Source organism: Bufo bufo, chromosome 4, assembly GCF_905171765.1.
Source record: "Bufo bufo chromosome 4, aBufBuf1.1, whole genome shotgun sequence".
Taxonomy (NCBI): domain Eukaryota; kingdom Metazoa; phylum Chordata; class Amphibia; order Anura; family Bufonidae; genus Bufo; species Bufo bufo.
In genome coordinates this window covers 201,326,250-201,345,607 of record NC_053392.1, presented here as the reverse complement: position 1 = coordinate 201,345,607, position 19,358 = coordinate 201,326,250, and the positions used below count along the sequence as shown (strand labels likewise).

Sequence of the window (19,358 nt, the reverse complement as noted above, 5' to 3'; positions counted from 1 at the left end):
GAAGGTCATTAGTGATGTCACCGCACAGTCGTGCTTTTGGCTGGAGGGGGGCTATGCAAGAGGCTACCAGTCAGTGGCAAGCCACAAGGATGTAAACAGTGCTCACAGTATAGTTAATGGGCCTGTAAAGCAAAGAAGCTTTGACCCACATGTCACAGGTCAAGCAAACAAAAGCAACATCAATAAAAGATTAGGCCAACCAAAGAAGGAAGCATACCAAAGACCACATCAACATAAATAAAGTTAGCTGAACTGAATGACACCTACAACAGCTAACGAACATGGGATGATTCAGACTGACGGCAGGTTTTATACTTCAATTTAACTTATGCTTGATAATGCGCTGGAAACTTTATCAATAGGCACTAATGGTGTCCTGGCAATGTTATGATTTTCAACACCCAACTTTGCTAGGACTCAGCATCAAAAATGCAATTTTGGAAGGGTAACAGACGTGACGTAATATTCATTTCAAATACCAGAAAGCCAAGAATTTAGAGAACTGTTAAAATTGATGATCTGCCCAAAGAATACCATTATGTAAGCATAACTGGCAAAAAGAAAAAAAAAAACTTGCTCTCAGTCTGATTTCTGAGACCACGTGGAGAGGTCAGCTTTTGAGATCTGTTCACATGGGGCAGTGCTGCATGCTTGCCGTTGTTTTTGAGCCTATGGGTTGGTAGGGTCCAGTGCAAATAGGGCTTAGCTTGACAGGAGGAGTCTTGTTGGGTTGTCGGGTCTCTCCCCCGGCAGATACTGTGCTGTGGTGGTCGCCATGTGGCGCTGCACCAAATTAGAGTAGAGACCCACTCAAAATGGGCCATTTTGATGCTGTAAGTGAGCATATGCAATTTGATCAAAATGTATATAAAGTGTCTTGTGCACATGTTCATAAATTTAGCTGAGACGCAGTAAATCAATGCATGGCATGTGGATGTACAATCCATGTCTTTTTTTTCTACATACCACTATTTAAGGAGGAAACGCATTTGAAGCAGGAGCAAAGTTTTGCCGCCTTACTATATGACTGCGTTCTGTAACTGTTGCATAGCCGCAGACAATTATTAGGGATTTTTCTCGTGTTGTGTTACTACTGCTCTTTCAGCAACGACTATTTAAGACACAGTGATGCAAAAACAAGAATAAAAGTAGCTCAAAATGTCCCTTTAAAATTAGACAGCATGTAGACTGTTTGGAACGGTTCATAAACTTGAGTGAAAGGGGTCAATCAATGTTATGCTATGTGGATTGTAGACATTCTCAGATTTAAAGTAGTTGTCCGGAGAGATGACATTTTTATACATGGTTATATGCAAAATAACCGTGGAGCCCCAATTATGGGTCTTCAACAAACTGAAAGCCAGATATCCCTCAAAGGAAAGGGCCACTTAATATGGTGGATCTGGTGATCCTATAATGAGGACACCCCTTTGCTCAGTTTTCCTTCCTTTGAGGGATATCTGGCTTTCACTGTGTTGAAGACTCATAACTGGGGCTCCACAGTTATTTTGCATATTACTGTTTCCCAGGGAGCTTTGCACTTTGGATTCCTGTGTTGAGACTCTTTAATGAGGCTCCATGGTGTTCTTTGTAGCTGGTCTCCCTAAGATCAGCTATTGTTTTGTCTGAGAAGTCTCCAACGCATTGCTCTTGGTTAGCCAGAATCCTACTCCACACTGATGAGGGGCAACACCCTGAAACAGCTGTCTGTGGATGGATAACTGGCTTAGGTCTTCCCCATCACATCCTTCAGGCTTGTAAAAGAGCGGGATCTTGACATAGGGGCCACTTAATATGGTGGATCTGGTGATCTCTGTCACGGGGACACCCCTTTGCACGGTTTTCCTTCCTTTGAGGGGTATCTGGCTTTCACTGTGTTGAAGACCCATAACTGGGGCTCCACGGTTATTTCGCATATTACTGTTTCCCAAGGAGCTTTGTACTTTGGATTCCTGTGTTAAGACTCTTAACTGAGGCTCCTCTGCATTTTTTGCTGGTCTCCCTAAGATCAGCTTTTCTTAGGTTTGATTTTTATATATGAAGCAGACTGAATAAAAAAAAAATAATAAAAAACATTCCTCTCCTCACCAATCCCCTGTCGCTGCTGTAATGACCCTTACCAGGTCCCTGTTAGTCTCCACTTTCTGGTCCTGGCTCAACATGTATGAAATGCTCAGAAATGTCTCTTCGGCCAATCAATGGCTAAGACACATCACCAATGTGCCCAGTGATTGGCCGAGCAGGCGTCTCCTGCCATCAGCCGGGATCAGGGAGAGCAGCAGGGACCCAGTAATCATCCGAACGGCAATGATGGGGGATAAGTGAGGTGAGTAAGGCTTTTCTTTTTTTTAACCCATTCTACCCTGTATTCATATTAAATGTAATCCTGTTAGACAATCCATTTAACCATCACACGCAAAAGTGTACTCCAGCCTCAGAGGTGCACAGAACCACACTACAAAGCCCACAGAATTTAGGGAGCATTATTTATGGAATTCTGTCTAGGGGAGAATATCAATGTACTTTGGCAAGCTATATAGTTCCTAGGTGGCAGCATGTGAAGTGCCTAACATTTTCTAATTATGAGCCACTGGACTCCGAGCTAGAGAGGCCGTACTAAAATGTTGGCACATATTAACTTAGATTCTCGATAAGGATGTAAAATATGTGTCTCCTGGTGCACATAAAAGAAACAATGATTTAACATCCTCAGTGCAAGCAAAAAATAGCACTGTACAAGTACAATCAAGTCAAAAGTCACATTTGTTTTTTGCTGAGAATGGGGATTTCTTTGTTTTTGAGTATATGAACATGTTGTCTGCTTTATTCCATTTTTCTTCCTTCCCTCATAGCTGGGGTGATTCATCTTTTAACCGTCTCCTCGGCAGTACACTGAAGCTGCTCTGTTCTACTCCCGTTGTGGGAAGCCACGTCAGCAGGAAACCCTGCTGGCTGCCAGGTCACATTCATAACTGTCTAGAACAGTCAACAAGCAACACAGTCCAGTACTTTTTGGTTTTCACAAGTATACAGGTCTCAACGCCTGAAAAAACGGAGCAGGCCAGAAGCCTGATGCTTAATGTAAAGTGGAGATCTGTGCGTTAATTTCATGCTTATCTATAATAAAAAAGTATTATAGCTATAGAAAATGAATTCTTACATTACCCATAATGAACTTCTGGAAACTAACAGTAAAAAAGCTGGCGCAGCGTTAGAGCCACCAGTATAACACAGGGTTTATGCTAGTAGATAATGGAGAGGACGAGCACTGCTCAAAAATAAAATAAAAAAAGTTCCAAACTGCAACTTTACTCATATCAAAGTTTATATGACATAAAACTACAACATCAGGTAAGAGGTACAACATCATTACAACTACTGTACCGTATATCACTGTCAAATTCATTTAATCTACAATAAAACCTAATAAGTGGTGGATAATCAGATATCCCAGATTATTAGACGGTCATAGAAATATATAAATCTCACTTGTTAGTGTAGAAAACCACTCATTAACAATAAATATATCATATTAGTAACATCGTAACATAGTACATAAGGCCGAAAAATGACATTTGTCCATCCAGTTCGGCCTGTTATCCTGCAAGTTGATCCAGAGGAAGGCAAAAAAAAAACGTGAGGTAGAAGCCTATTTTCCCCACTTAAAGAGGACCTTTCACCGATTCTTACCCTATGAACTAACTATACAGATATGTAGAGCGGCGCCCGGGGATCTCACTGCACTTACTATTATCCCCGGGCGCCGCTCCGTTCTCCTGCTATGTCCTCCGGTATCTCCGCTCACTAAGTTATAGTAGGCGGAGATACCAGTCCCTAAGTTATGGTAGGCGGAGTCTGCCCTAGCGCTGGCCAATCGCAGCGCAGAGCTCACAGCCTGGGAGGTTATTTTCTCCCAGGCTGTGAGCTCTGCAATGCAATTGGCCAGCGCTAGGGCAGACTCCGCCTACTATAACTTAGGGAACGGAGATACCGGAGGGCATAGCAGGAGAACGGAGCGGCGCCCGGGGATAATAGTAAGTGCAGTGAGATCCCCGGGCGCCGCTCCACATGTCTGTATACTTAGTTCATAGGGTAAGAATCAGTGAAAGGTCCTCTTTAAGGGGAAAAAAATTCCTTCCCAACTCCAATCAGGCAATCAGAATAACTCCCTGGATCAACGACCCCTCTCTAGTAGCTATAGCCTGTAATATTATTACACTCCAGAAATACATCCAGGCCCCTCTTGAACTCTTTTAGTGAATTCACCATCACCACCTCCTCAGGCAGAGAGTTCTATAGTCTTACTGCTCTTACCGTAAAGAATCCTCATATGTTTGTGTAGAAACCTTTTTTCTCCAGATGCAGAGGATGTCCCCTCGTCACAGTCCTGGGGAGAGATCTCTGTACTGACCCCTGATATATTTATACATAGTAATTAGATCTTCCCTCATTCGTCTTTTTTTTAAGTGAATAAACCTAATGTTGAAAATCTTTCTGGGTACTGTAGTCCACCCATTCCAGTTATTACGTTAGTTGCCCTCCTCTGTACCCTCTCCAACTCTGCTATGTCTGACTTGTTCACAGGAGCCCAGAACTGTACACAGTACTCCATGTGTGGTCTGACTAGTGATTTGTAAAGTGTTCTCATCACGGGAATCTATGCCCCTTTTGATGCAAGCCATTATCTTATTGGCCTTGACAGCAGCTGCCTGACACTAGTTTTTACAGCTTAGTTTGCTGTTCACTAAAATTCCTAGGTCCTTTTCCATGTCAGTGTTACCCAGTGTTTTACCATTTAGTATGTACGGGTGACTTGCATTATTCCTTCCCATGTGCATAACATTACATTTGTCAGTGTTAAACCTCATCTGCCACTTATCTGCCCAAGCCTCCAATCTATCCAGATCCCTCTGTAGTAGTATACTGTCCTCTTCTGTGTTAATTACTTTACACAGTTTAGTGTCATCTGCAAAAATGTATATTTTACTGTGCCAGCCTTCTACAAGATAATTAACAAATATATTGAAGAGAATAAGGCCCAATACTGACCCCTGAGGTACCCCACTAGTGACAGTGACCCAATCTGAGTGTGTACCATTAATAACCACCCTCTGTTTTCTATCATTGAGCTAGTTACTTACCCACATACAGACATTTTCTCCCAGTCCAAGCATTCTCATTTTCTAAAATACTAACCTTTTATGCGGTACAGTGTCAAATGCTTTGGAGAAGTCCCGATATACGACATCCATTGATTCGCAGCTGTCAAGTCTAGAACTTACCTCCTCACAGAAACTGATTAAATTAGTTTGACATGACCGCTCCCTCATAAAGCCATGCTGATATGGCGTTATTTGCTTATTTTCGTTGAGGTACTCCAAGATAGCCTTCAAACTGTTTACCCACGACAGATGTTAAACTTACCGGCCCATAGTTTCCGGGCTCTGTTTTTGGACCCTTTTTGAATATTGGCACCACATTTGCTATGCACCAATCCTGTGGAACACACCCTGTCAGTATACAGTCCTTAAATATCAGAAATAAGGGTCTAGCTATGACATTACTTAATTCTCTTAGGATACAGGGGTGTATGCCATCTGGTCCTGGTGACTATTTTAATTTAAGACGCCGCTGTACTTCTTCCTGGGTCAGACAGGCCACTTTTAATGGGGAATTAACTTTCACATTCTGCATTTCATCTGACCCCATTGTTTATCAAGTCTTTTGTGCTGTCCACACAGAGGTCTTGTCCATAAAATGGCTGCTGATGGAGGGTCATGTGACCAGGCAAATCGCCTTCATGTGATGTGTCCTCCATTCAGACACACAGCACTTGCACTAAACTCCCAACAGAAAAAGTGCACTTGGCAGGTGCAGTGTGTTTGAATGGAGGACACATCACATGGAGGCAATTTGCCTGGTCACATGACCCTCCATCAGCAGCTATTTTATGGACAAGACCTCTGGGTCGACAGCACAAAAGACTTGATAAACAAGGGGGCGTATCACATGAAATATAGAACATGGTGCAGAATTTCAACAAAGACTATATTGTTATATATAGTCATACTACAAACACATTGGTTAACAGTAACCAGAAAGTGGCCAACCCCTTTAACCTTTAATTCCCCTAGGGTAGGTACCTTTCACAATTAGATTTTAGGATGCTTTTAAAAATATACCATTTTGTGGCTGCATTTTTATTTTTGAGGATTTTGTCCCAGTTAGTTAGGCCTATGGTCTCTCTTAGTTGGCTAAATTTAGATATTTGAAGTTTGGTATTTTTGTTCCTCCCTGAAGAAACACTCTTTTGAATGACAATTGGAAGGTTATTACTTTATGGTCACTATTTCCCAGGTGTCCCCCGACCTGCACATCTGTTGTTCTGTCAGGTCTATTGGTTAATACTAAGTCCAGTACGGCCGTCCCTCTAGTCGGGTCCTGAACCAGTTGGGAGAGGTAATTGTCTTTGGTTATTGCCAAGAATCTGTTTCCTTTATGAGATATACAAGTTTCAGTTTCCCAGTCTATATCTGGGTAGTTGAAGTCCCCCATAATAACCACCTCATTATGATTTGCCGCCTTGTCTATCTCGTTTAGTAGTAGATTTTCTGTGGACTCTGGTATATTAGGTGGTTTATAGTAAACTCCTGTTAGTAATTTATTATTGTTTATGCCTCCATGTATTTTCACCCACAGTGACTCCACATGTTCATGTCCCTCACTTATATCTTCTCGGAGTGTGGGCTTTAGACGGGACTTTACATACATAAAGGCAGACCCCTCCCCCTCTCCGGTTTTGGCGATCCTTTCTAAACAGACTGTAACCCTGTACGTTAACCGCCCAGTCATATAGAGGAGCTCCCTATTTAATTATCTGCTTCAGTCAGATCTTGGGAAATCCCACATCACATTGTGCTGGACAGAAATGACTGATTATCAGGTTCTCTGAATTATCAAACAGTGAATTAAAGGAATTCTACCGTATTAGGCCGAGTTCACACTTCACTTATTTGGTCAGTTATTTCAATCAGTTATTGCAAAACAAACCAGTAGTGAAGCCTACTCCGAGATCAGGTATAATGTAAAGATTTGCACCTATTCTCTGTTTTTGACCCGCACCTGGTTTTGGCTCCCAACAACTGATCAAATAATTGACCAAATAACTGAAATGTGAACTCAGCCTTAGATCTTAAAATTACTACAGTATATTAGACCTGTAAGTCTGATCTATCAGAAGAACAGAAAAATAAAGAGAAAAATGGATCCTGAGCACAAGTTATGCACATTTTGCATCTGTTGTAGCAGTTTCTGTCTGAGATCTGTTATTTTTGCATGAACTTTTTCCGGCTAAAATAACGGATCTCAGATGGAAATGGCTAAAACGGATGCCAAATGTGCATAACTGAGCATAATGGATGCTTAAAATACAGGATCAGTTTTTTTTTTTGCTTATTTTTCCATTCTTCTGACGGATCCGAAGAAAGGAAACCTATGCAATGATGTGAACTCAGCCTTACATCTGAATTATTATTTTTTTAATAAGGAGGATATTTATTAAGACAGACTCTCTGCCACTGAAGATTTGGTCAGGATTGCCTTTTTTTTTAACGGGGTTTTCTGAGATGTTAATACTGATGAGCACAGAGAAGGCTGCGGCACTCACAGGAGGGCTGGTGCCTTCTCAAACAGCTGATTGGCGGGGGTCCCGGGTTTCGGACTCCCACCAGAGGATAGGTCATCAGAATTAACATCTCAGAAAATCCCTTTAAATACCACCCCTTTCCCAGTAGACCTGTGAAGGGAAGCATACTTACCTACTCACCGCCGGTTCTCTCACCACCTGACTTCATTGCAATTCCCCGCATGTAAACTTCCAGCACTGACAGGGTTCACATCCGCTGCTATGGCCAATGACTGGCCTCACCAGTGATGTGCTGCTTGGGGTGAATGTAGTTACTGAAGCACAGAGAAGACAGCTGGGGACAGTCAGAGCCGAAACCGAATGGTCAGGGGCAAGTAAGCATGCTTCTTTCACAGGTCTGATGGGGAGGGGGTGGTATTTAAAAAATGGTAATCCTGGAGAATCCTTTTAATACAAAGCTCATGAGATCATCAGCATCTGATCGACGGGGGTCCGACACCTATAGGTCATCAATATCTGATCGATGGGAGTCCGATACCCAAGACTAGCCTTTTCCATGCTTACCAAGCACAAGACTGTATAGCATCTGTGCTTGGTATTGCGCTCAGCCCCATTCACTTCAATGAGGCTGAGCGCACTACCGCTATACAGTGTATGCTGCTGTGTTGTTAAGCTGAGAGAGGAGGAGCGTTGCTGCCTTCTCAAAAAGCTGAACGGCGGGGGTCCCTGGTGTTGGATCCCAACCGATCAGATACTGATGACATCAGTATCAAAATCTAAAAAAAAAAACTTTAAGTATCGGTAGTTTTACCCTTACTCTTAAACATAGTACAAAAAATATGTAAAGATACTAAGACGATGAGAATCTGCACATCTGGAGACTAAAAGAAATGTCATTTGCTTTTAATAAATAAATGTTTTCCTGCTTTAAAGGTTTCATTTTTCCCTTCAAAGTTTCACACTGCGCTGGTTGTTGCTGAACTCAACATAATAGCTGCCAAATCTCAGTAAAATTACTTACAGCCAGTAAAAGTGTTGTAAAATTTTCATCCACATACTGTATAAATAAAGAGAAAAAAAGGAGACAAGTCATATGATATGCTTCGGGCCATAGCATTATAATAACTAAACCTAGGGTTAGATCTAGTGTTTTCCAGCTTAAGCCCACTACCATGTCTCATGCCAAAAGGTTTAAGTTTAAGCATTAAGGGAGTCATTTATTAAGGCGTTTTAGACGCTGGTCTTAATACCCCTTTAGCTGGCAGTGGATGCACAAATTTATGTAGAGGCACCGGCGTATATATCTGTTTGTAAATGACCTCCTAGGTTCCCTGGATCAAGCACATATATGTCTGACATTGACCTCCTCTATAAAAAAAAAAAAACAACTTAAAGGGGTTATCTAATTTCACAAACAGCCTCCCCTCCCCCCATGTGACGGGACCCTCACAGGTAATATACTTACCCTGCTCCCCGCACTACTCCTGGTCCCCATACTGCCGCTGCTGCTTCTCCCTGAAAACATCCGGTGTCAGGGGGGGAGCCAATGGCAGAAAGGGACGAGCCTCCCTAGCATCGCGGGTGACGCTAGGAAGGATGCCTGCTACATAGGTCCGCTATAAAGAACAGGATATGTCTTATATTTTGCGGCACAGCAGTACGGACCTGAAAGCAAACGGATGTCTCCTGCTTCTAATATCTGATTGAGGGAGAACACAGCCTCTCTGTTACCTTACTAGATTTTTCCCCCCCCCCCCCCCTCCCCAACTACACCCTTATTTATCCTCTGTGCCAGTAACAGCTTGAGTTGTATCTGATTTTTACACCATTGTTAAAGGGGTTCTACAATTTTTTTAAACCGATGATCTATCCTCTGGATAGATCATCAGGATCTGATCGGCGGGAGTCCGACACCCAGGACCCCCGCCGATCAGCCGTTTGAGAAGGCAGAGCTGCTGGCAGTAGCGCCGCGGCCTTCTCATTGTTTACTGCAGACCCAATGATGTCACGACTAGTATCACTGGCCTGGGCGCGTCTAAGTTCCATTCAAGTGAACAGAGCTTAGCCCCGCCCAGGCCATTGACACTATTTGTGACATCATTGGGCCTGCGGTAAACAGCAAGAAGGCCACGGCGCTACTGCCAGTGCCAGCGCCTTCTCAAACAGCTGATCGACAGGGGTCCCAGGTGTCGGACCCCGCCGATCAGATGCTGCTGATCTATCCAGAGGCTAGATCATCGGTTTAAAAAAAAACTCTAGAACCCCTTTAAGATGGGATCACTGTGTGAATGGTACTGGAAGGGCTGTAGTACAGCAGCATTGTCTGCAAATATATAAGCATCACACACAGCTCTTTGACCAGCTTCATTTAGACACAGTTAAGAAAGAGACTTTTCGAGGCAATCAGCGCACTTTCAGCTTGGGTGGAATTTATTTCGACTAGAATAGAATTTTTAGAAATTTGCTCATTCCTATAAAGTCCCTCACATTCCATATCCAAACAAAGTCCATATGATGAATGCCAGGCTATCCCACAGGGTGTAGTTACAGGAGTCTGTCAGCTATTTTACTCACAATAAACTGCTAGAATCACATTACGGTTCACATAGACAGTTCACAAATGGGACTTTTCTCAGTGTTGTCTGCAGCTGTGATGTGGGGAGGACTACCACCAGGCCCGGGCATGCGCAGTCATGATCAGTGATGAAGCTGCCCAAAGTGGGGGATGGGACTGCGCATACCCGGGCACGCCAGTAAAGTGTGGTAGTGTGGGATTTCAGTAGCAGAGAGTGACGTAAGCAGGACATTCGCTAATAGTTGATAGACTCCCTTTATTTATGTTACGATGGCATCATGTAAAATCCTTGAAGAATTACATTAAGGACTTCAGGTTTATTTTATTAAGCCATCACTTATCAAAACATAATGTGGAAAACAATAGTAATATCTCTAGTAAAAGTGCTGTCTCTAAAAAATAATAGGACACCTAATACATTTTGCAAAAAGGCAAAGAACTGCATTGGAAACATATGCAGTGTAACTTTCCTCATTCATAAAAACACATAAAAAAATATTTCCCCTCTTATTCGGTCGCATCTGGAATGAATATTGTCCTGCTATTTTGAACTTTTTGACTTCCTGTGAAGGTTCAAACTATTCTGATTGAGAGTACGCAGAACAAAAAGACATAATGTATCTGACTTGAAACGTTCCAGTACTTGACTCAAGCAATGTGTGTAATGGATGACCTCCGAATGACGAGACAAGGAGATATCTGTAGGTATAGATGGCAAGGGGCTCTTGAAGTTTGGGCAGATTGAAGGTGGTCAAGTGTGTTGTGTCACATCTACTGGCTGGGGGCCTCACAGAAGAGCTTGTGCAAAATTCTGTCCAAAAGATCTGGACTGGCAAAATCTATATAAGAGACTGCAAGAACATCTCATCAGATTAATTATATATAAATGCAGGAAACAGTCCAACACACTCCAGAAGAACATAAGAACACCAACCAGTGTTCATTTAATGGAAACTATTCTTCAACCTCCCACATTCACGTACAATTATGTGATGTTTTTCTTTTGTGTCTGACAGATTGGAAGCAAAACCTAAACATATCGCTTGAATAAGATTTGTTCTTTTTCTAGGCAGAAGGAAGCTTCCTGTCAGAAAATAGTAATGACCTTCCCATCCCCCTTCCCAGAGAAAATGAGCTGCATAAGCATCTAATAGACAATGTGGATACACTTATGTCAGATGATGAAACCCACATTAGAAACAATTTCCATAAATACTGCCATTGGCCAGGTAACATAGTAACATAGCATCTGTCCATCCAGTTCAGCCTGTTATCCTGCAAGTTGATCCAGAGGAAGGCAAAAAAAAAAAAAACTATGAGGTAGAAGCCAATGTTCCTCACTTTAGGGGGAAAAAATCCTTCCTGACTCCATCTCTAGTAGCTATAGCCTGTAATATTATTACACTCCAGAAATACATCCAGGCCCCTCTTGAATTCCTTTATTGTACTCACCATCACCACCTCCTCAGGCAGAGAGTTCCATAGTCTTACTGCTCTTACCGTAAAGAATCCTCCAAACAGGAGATGGACTGCAGTCATAGTAAATGTTTTCCAGTGGCTTACAATACAGACTATACAGATAATGTTTCTGTATGTGTGAGATTTCAAAGAGGTTGTCACTTACGGATCCCATCAGGGACATAAATATTCAACAGCTGCCAATGACATCACTTGCTACCATATATGATGTCATACTGCACCATTCACGTCTAACTAAGCTCAGTTGTGTGGTTATATCAGTAGTAATTTGTCCAGCATTGACCTCTTTTCTAATCTGTTTTTATTTTCTGATTGTACATTTTATTTTCTGTGAAAGATTACAAGGACTGCCATCTTGCTGGAGCTGTTGTCAACAGCATTTAGAGATATGCTTTACAGCAGCCACATGGGCCCAGACACAATAGTCGGGGGGCTTCTATGGGAGAGTGTTCTGGACATGCTCTGTAACCTCTACAGGGAGGGGGGGGGGGGGGAAAAAAAGTTTTGACACATAGTGACATGACAAATGAAAAAAAAAAAAAAACACTGAACAATTCTAAAAAATATATTCAACATAAAAATCATGATTTAAACAATAAGTAATTTTCTGATCTTGGGATGTGTGGCCACCAGAAATGCACATCTTATAACTATATCACTGGATCATATTTCATATAATAATATCATTATTTAAGGCTTGTTCAGTATGGCATCAAATTGCAGTTCTCAGGTAATAATATCTGAGAACATGTCTATCAGTGTAAAATATTAGAATTCTTGGTATCAATAAACATGGACATGGACACATAAGAGCAAAGTCGGACAAACCTGCCAATTTTGACTGAATCACTGGGGGGGGGGTGCCGACTCTACACTGACAGATAATGTCGGGGTAAACATGAATGGGTCGTGTTGTGTTTCAACATACGTACATGATCCTTTGTCCTCACAGGGGCAGCATCTGGCGGCAGCTTACTCCCCTCTCCGAAAAATATATGCGTACAGAGTCAAATCAATCGTATATGTGTATGGGGTTGTCTGAGGGAATAGCTGTCAGTCAAACAAGGGCAATACGTGTAATCATAGACATTTATTATTCCAAAGTATGGTAAAAAGGTGTCCTTTTTGGTATATGGTTGGCCTATATATGTCTGTATACCCTTTTAACGGTTTTAAAAAGCCTAGTCAACTACGGTATGTACGATTTTCAATACAAGGGGATCCAGTTCCAGTGTTATTTTTTATTATGCTGAATTTAAGACCATGATGTAGATTATCAGAGCTCACCATTCAAACATCTCCTACATAAGACTACCCAGAGGTCTAGAGAACTCCTTTAGCTTTGTGTTTTGGACTCACTGCTTGGGGTGCCTTATATTAGTTGTATGCAACTGAATAATCAAATGTTATACTCATTGTTTGTTCACATTGGTTTTCCAAGCGCTTTCACTACAGCTTAAAGGCTGTAGACACCTTTGGGGCATATTTATTTTACAAAATTTTACTAATTTGAGTAAAAAATAATTTTTCGATTGGTCTTTAAAAAAAAATCTTCAACAGTTTTTCCTTTCAGCGCGTCTGCACACTATTGCTTCCCATTTCTCAGTAAGGCCACAATCATACCTGTGCTGTAAATTACGTCAGTCTGTTCCAGCAAAGGAACAGAGTGTCGAAGTTCACTGTAACCGGCGTAGCCAGATACCACCAGGCACTGCTGGTTCCCAATTCACTATAATGGGATGCAGCAGGGATCTAGCCACTTTCCGGAATATATTCCGGCTTTCGCGTGGACAAAAAATGCTGTGTGTAGTATTTTTTGTCCAGCTGAAAGTCGGCATATATGCATGATAGAGTGACTGGATCGGAGTGCCGGAGTTCACAACACAAATGTGAACCAAGCCTAAATCTGTCAGAGAGCAGCTCTAAGGCTCAGTCTGTAGCCCTTATCTTTGAACTCCTGACAGATCATAAATACTCATTATAGCTAAATTATTAGTAAACTAGTAAGACTTTAGCTATAATGAGCGTTTATGAGCTGTTAGAAAAGTACAGATACAGCCTGCAGATCAAGCCGTCAGAGCAGATGATGGATTCACTGAGAAGGGGGAAGGAACAGTCTGCAGATCTTCTTAAAGTGAAAGCTGTAGAGGAAAAACTGTTGAAAATTTTTAATAAAGACCAATTTAAAAATTATTTTAGCCCAAAATAAGTAGAATGCAAAGATAAAAAAAAAAAAAATTCCCTTAAAGGTTATGGACACCTTTGGTTTTATTAATTCATTTTACTCATGTTGGGCAAAAATAAATGTTTTCAATTGGTCTTTATTAAAAAATTTCTGCGAACTCCTGACCTCATAAACACTCATTTAAGGGTATTTTCACACTAACGTTGTTAGAATCCGGCAGGATATCCGTATGCAAACGGATATTTTTTTTTTTCCGGAAACGGATCCGTTAGACTTATTCATTGAAATACTGGATCCGCCTTTCCGGTATCATCCGGAATAACGGATCGGGTATTGAATTTTTTCAAAGCTAGAAAGAACTGCGCATGCGCAGACCGGAAAACTTGATCTGGCAATACGGCAATTTCCGGAACACTTGATACCGGGTCCAGCATTAATACATTTCAATGGAAATTAATGCCAGATCCGGCAAGTGCGGAATTTTGGTCAAATACCGTACAAGGGACGGAACGGTAGACCTGATGCATACTGAACGGATTGCTTTCCATTCAGAATGCATTGGGATAAAACGGAAGCTTTTTTTTCCGGTATTGAGACCCTTTACCGGATTTCAATATCGGAAAAGAATAACGCTAGTGTGAAAGTACCCTTAGCCATATTCTTATCAGTTTGCTAAGAGTGTTTATGAGGTCAGGAGATCAGACATAATGTTCCATGTATGCTGTCTGCAAATAAACTGATTTTTAACCACATGTATCACAAAAACTGCTGAAAATTTTTAAGACCAACAAAAAAAAAATGCAATCATAAACAAATTGCCCAGGTCTCGATGGCCTTTAACTATAGATAATAAGGCATACAAAAAGGAGGTTTTCATCATTTTAATCCACAAATAACACAACAATGTAGCATTTCTAAGCAAGCTGCATGAATCTGATGAAAAATAATCATAGATGTAATATTCTCATAGCTAATACCAAATTATCACAATCTAGTATTTGTATGATAAGACCACAGAATGCAGCAAATTACCTCTGTTAACATGGACTGCTATGCCAGTACAAAAAGAATAGTGATCAAACAACTGCTTGGCATGTGCATTTGGATCGAACAAGTGAAGATAACAGCTGAATAAATGGTTTCCAAGAAATAAAAATAGCAAAAACTCTCTGCAGTATTACAAAATTAATAAACGTAATAATCCAAGTTACTTTCTCAGAGGAAAAGTCACATTGGTATCTTAGCTGCTCGGCTGAATCATATCGTTCTCTTGTATCGACTTGAGGGAGACATTGTTTCAAGGACAGAATTTGTTATGTACTATGGTCCAAGAATTATCTTAATGTATCTTTTATTGAGAAAAAGCCTGAGAAAAACACAAGGAATGTGTGTGAAATGAAGCTGGGAATGAAATGGTTCTTCTGGGGCTGGCTCCTTGTTACCACCAGTCTGCCATAAGAAAATTCATGTGATCAAGAGATACTTCTATCTGTACACTGAATAGTGAAATAAATCTTTGCAAAGCTCAGGAGCCAGAATAATTTTAAGAATTTCTTCTGCAGTCATGAAGGGATCTACCCATATTACACAGGATGACTTTATGGTACAAGTATTTAATTCCTATAACTACCGTACTTTTCGGACTATAAAACATACTTTTGTTCCCCCCAAAATGAAAAATAGCGGAGCATCTTATAGTCCAAATGCTAATGACGGTTTTCATTATGGAGGTGGTCATTAGCATGCAGGAGGCTGGTGGAGAGGTAAAGGATGTGCTGTGCTGGCTGTACTTACCACTCCCTGGTCTTTTTCCAGGCCCCACTCTGCACTGTGTCCTGACTGAGTACAGCATCAGAACATAGTGCACGTAGGCCCTCACTATGACCTGACGCTGTGCAATGTCAGATCACAGTGCAGTGCAGGCCAGAAGAAGACCAGTGAGCGGTGAGTCCTGAATCTACAGAGTGGCAGGCTGTCCGGAGCAAGCAAGGTAAGATATTATTATTATTTCTTAATGTATGATTTGAGGTGTGATGGGGGTTCTGATCTGAGGCTGATGGAGGTTGGGAGAGTCTGATCTGAGGATGATTGAGCTTGGGGGTCTGATGAGGATCTGCTTTGAAGTCTGATGAAGATTGGGGGTCTGATGAGAACTGGGGCTCTGATGTGACGTCTGATAAAAAAATATATTTTGTTTTCTTATTTTCCACCTCTAAATCCTAGGCGCGTCTTATACTCCCAAAATACTGTTCACCTACAGTATTAATAATAGCCATAGAAGCAACAATTCTTTGCTGTCACTGACTTATAATGGGGTCTGTCATGCTTCAGTCTTTATTTCTGTCGTTTTCACGTCAGGCTGTCCTTGCTGTCAAATTTTATGGAATCCATCCAACACATGTGCAATAAAGCCTGTTCACGCTGTGAATAAAGCCTTAAAGTATGCTTGATTTGCGGGTATGGTATGCTCACGCTTATCATCCAAAGAATGATTTTACTATCTACTATTGCAAAACTTGGACGACATATAATTCAAGATAAAAAACGGCACTAGTGCGTAACTTCCAATCCTAAAAATGGCAAAGCATATGTACAAACACACTGTCTGACTATTTAGGCCTCATACACATGGCGTGTCCATATTCCTATCCCCAAAAAAGAGATCAGCAAAATACCTTCCATGGGCACTCTGCATTTTTCTCATTCCCATTAACAAGAATAGGACAAGAATAAGACAGGACGGCCACACAAATCCTCAAAATATACGGATCTATGCATGGCTTCATAGAAATGAATAGGTCAGTGTGCTATCCACAAAAAAAACTTGAAAAATACGGTCATATGCATGAGGCCCTAAAGGGATGCTGTCCCGTTGAACATGCTGTCTGATCTGCAGGCAGCATGGTACAGGACAGAATAAACTGGGGAGACTGATATATAGTTCTGAGGGAAAAGATGCTATACAACTTGCATTTTATTAATTTATTATTTATTTATTCATACATTTATTTATCATTTATTTATTGCATCTTATTTACTGATTCATTCATCTAGGCTGAGTCCAGTGAGCGGTCCTATTCAGTGATGGTCACAGAGTAAGACTGCCCACTGGACTCCCAGAGGAGGGATTTCCACCACTAAATTGTAAATTATACTGAATAGTTTCCCATATCATTACATACAGTATAAATCTCATTAGCTAATCCTGCTCTATAACATCAGGCCATAGACTAAACAGGTTTTTCCAAGGGGCACGTTCATTTTAAGTAGGTGTAATAGGCTGATAAAAGAGGATGCTGAAGACTTCATTTTAATAACTATTTTACATGTATTAGCAAATTGTATACTAAACCGTTGCAATCATACAGTATACGCCACGTTTTAAGTTCTTACTGGATTTAGTTGCGGGCACGGCGAACGGCTTTGTAACCCTGTTTTACCGGAATGCATCACGACACTGTACTACAGATTTTTTCCATCTGAATAAACCCATTACGGTTTCCCCTTAAATGGGGGAAACATACACCAAGTATAATTTTCGCCTCTGAAAGGCAGTGCTTCCAGGCACCAGGAACGACAGTGAAGGATTCAGAGGCTTCAGTCTGGCACATTAAATGGACCAGTGTGAGAAAAGCTTTGCAGTAACACAGGCGTCAGTCTTCCTTACCTTGAATGCACTGCAGTGTTCCGTCCTCTGCGCGGATTGTAAAGGTTTCTCCTGGGTTAACCTGAACTAGAATGACCTGTCAAAATAAGATAAAAGTCCTTCAGAACAATGCAACATCTGGTGTCTACTGCAGCAGGTTAGGACTAGCGTCCATTATTTAAAGTAGTTGTCCACACTGAAAATAAAATGCACAAACTATTCTGGTCTAGTATTAATATGCCATTTAACCTAGAGCACATACAGAACATCATGTAATCTCTGCTGTATGGAAGATAATGTACTTTGGGAAAAGAAATAAATGCACAAGTTGTACTTCAAATGAATTTCACTGAGTGAGCATGGAAGTCAGCTGGATTTATAAATGGGAACCTGTCAGCAGGAAAATGGTGCCTAATAACTACTTGCCTTTCCAATGTAATAACTATTCTGGAACATCTATTCGTATAACTCTGGGCTGTGCCATTCCTTCATTACTCTTTATACAATTTACAAATGAATTATTAACAATTATTGCAATGAAGATCCAGAAGGGTGCTACGTGTGTCCAAGCACAGTCTCACATTATCCAATCAGTGCTGCCAAAGTCAGACACACCCCAAATTGGTAACACCCCGCTGGACCTTCAGTGCAAACTGCTATTACTGGTAATTCATTCATAACTTCTAGGAGTAATAAACAATCGGCATAACACAGAAGTCATAAGAATAAAAGCTCCAGGATTGTTATGACATGGGGAATGCCGGTAGTTACTAAAACAGTCATGTCAGGGGAGGTGACAGGTCCTCTTTAAGGCCATTTTCACATCTGCGTTGGAGACTCCATTAAGGACCTCAGTCACAGATTCTGTTCAATGGGGATAATTTATCATGATGGGAAAATTTGAAGTCCGTTTTGCTTGAGTCTTCATTGGAGAACTTTAATTATCCAATATACATTTATCAAATGTCTCATGTTGTGTGATAAATTATCCTTAGACCTAACACTTTTGTCTAGAGAAGCGACTCCAGTTTTCCTACTCCACCCTCCTCCTGGAGTGAGATTGCGACTTTAAAAAAAAAAAAAAGTCTCAATGATAAATCTGGAGTGAAACTCATTAACATAGCTCACCACAACCACTTTTCCACCAATTACAAAATTGGAGGGAGTGGTGTAGAAATGCAAAAAGTTGCAAATTTTGCACAAACAAGTGTTAAAATGCGGCAAAATTTTGCGCACTTGCTTAAATTTTGTGCAAGTGAGTGCAAAAAGTCGCAAAAGCCCTATTTTTGCAACTTTTTGATGCCAGATTTCTGGAGTGAAGGTATGATAAATCTTGGCCAATATAGGTTTTTCTACACTCAATCCCCTCGACTCTATCATGAGCTTAAAGGGGTCCTGCAAGTACAGGTATTTAGCTTCTATAAGTAAAACAGATGAAAGGTCCTCTTTAACGCTGTACATATATGAAGAACTGGAAATACACATTTATTTTGGGCTTCGTAAACACTTGTGTCTGCATCTCCATTTGGATCCGACATCAGAGATTGTGTCACATTTGACACTAAGAACATCGCTACATGCTGTGATGTCCTTCCCATCAAAATGACAGAGACCATGAAAGAACCCATCGGACCCCACTGGTACCGGTCATGAAACAGATCAGGCACTGCTGTGCATTGCAGTTGTGTGACTAGGATCTAAGAGCATGAAAGTTCTGGACTGACAGCTGTCATATTCAATATCCTATTTAAAATGCCTCGGAGAAAAATATGGCAACTTCAAAATAAATGTAGGATTTGCAAATGGTTAAAGTCAGAGGTGATCTTGA

At 41.1% G+C, this 19,358-nt stretch overlaps 1 protein-coding gene across 2 annotated transcripts in view; it reads right to left on the bottom strand.

Annotated features, from left to right (window-relative positions):
* The window catches only part of FNDC3B (fibronectin type III domain containing 3B), a 420,792-nt gene that overhangs the window by 302,527 nt on the left and 98,907 nt on the right, over positions 1-19,358 (bottom strand). For both annotated transcript variants that reach the window (XM_040428242.1, XM_040428241.1), the window contains exon 3: positions 17,552-17,627. In XM_040428242.1, the coding sequence (XP_040284176.1) occupies positions 17,552-17,627 (76 nt within the window). The remainder of the gene's footprint in view (positions 1-17,551; positions 17,628-19,358) is intronic.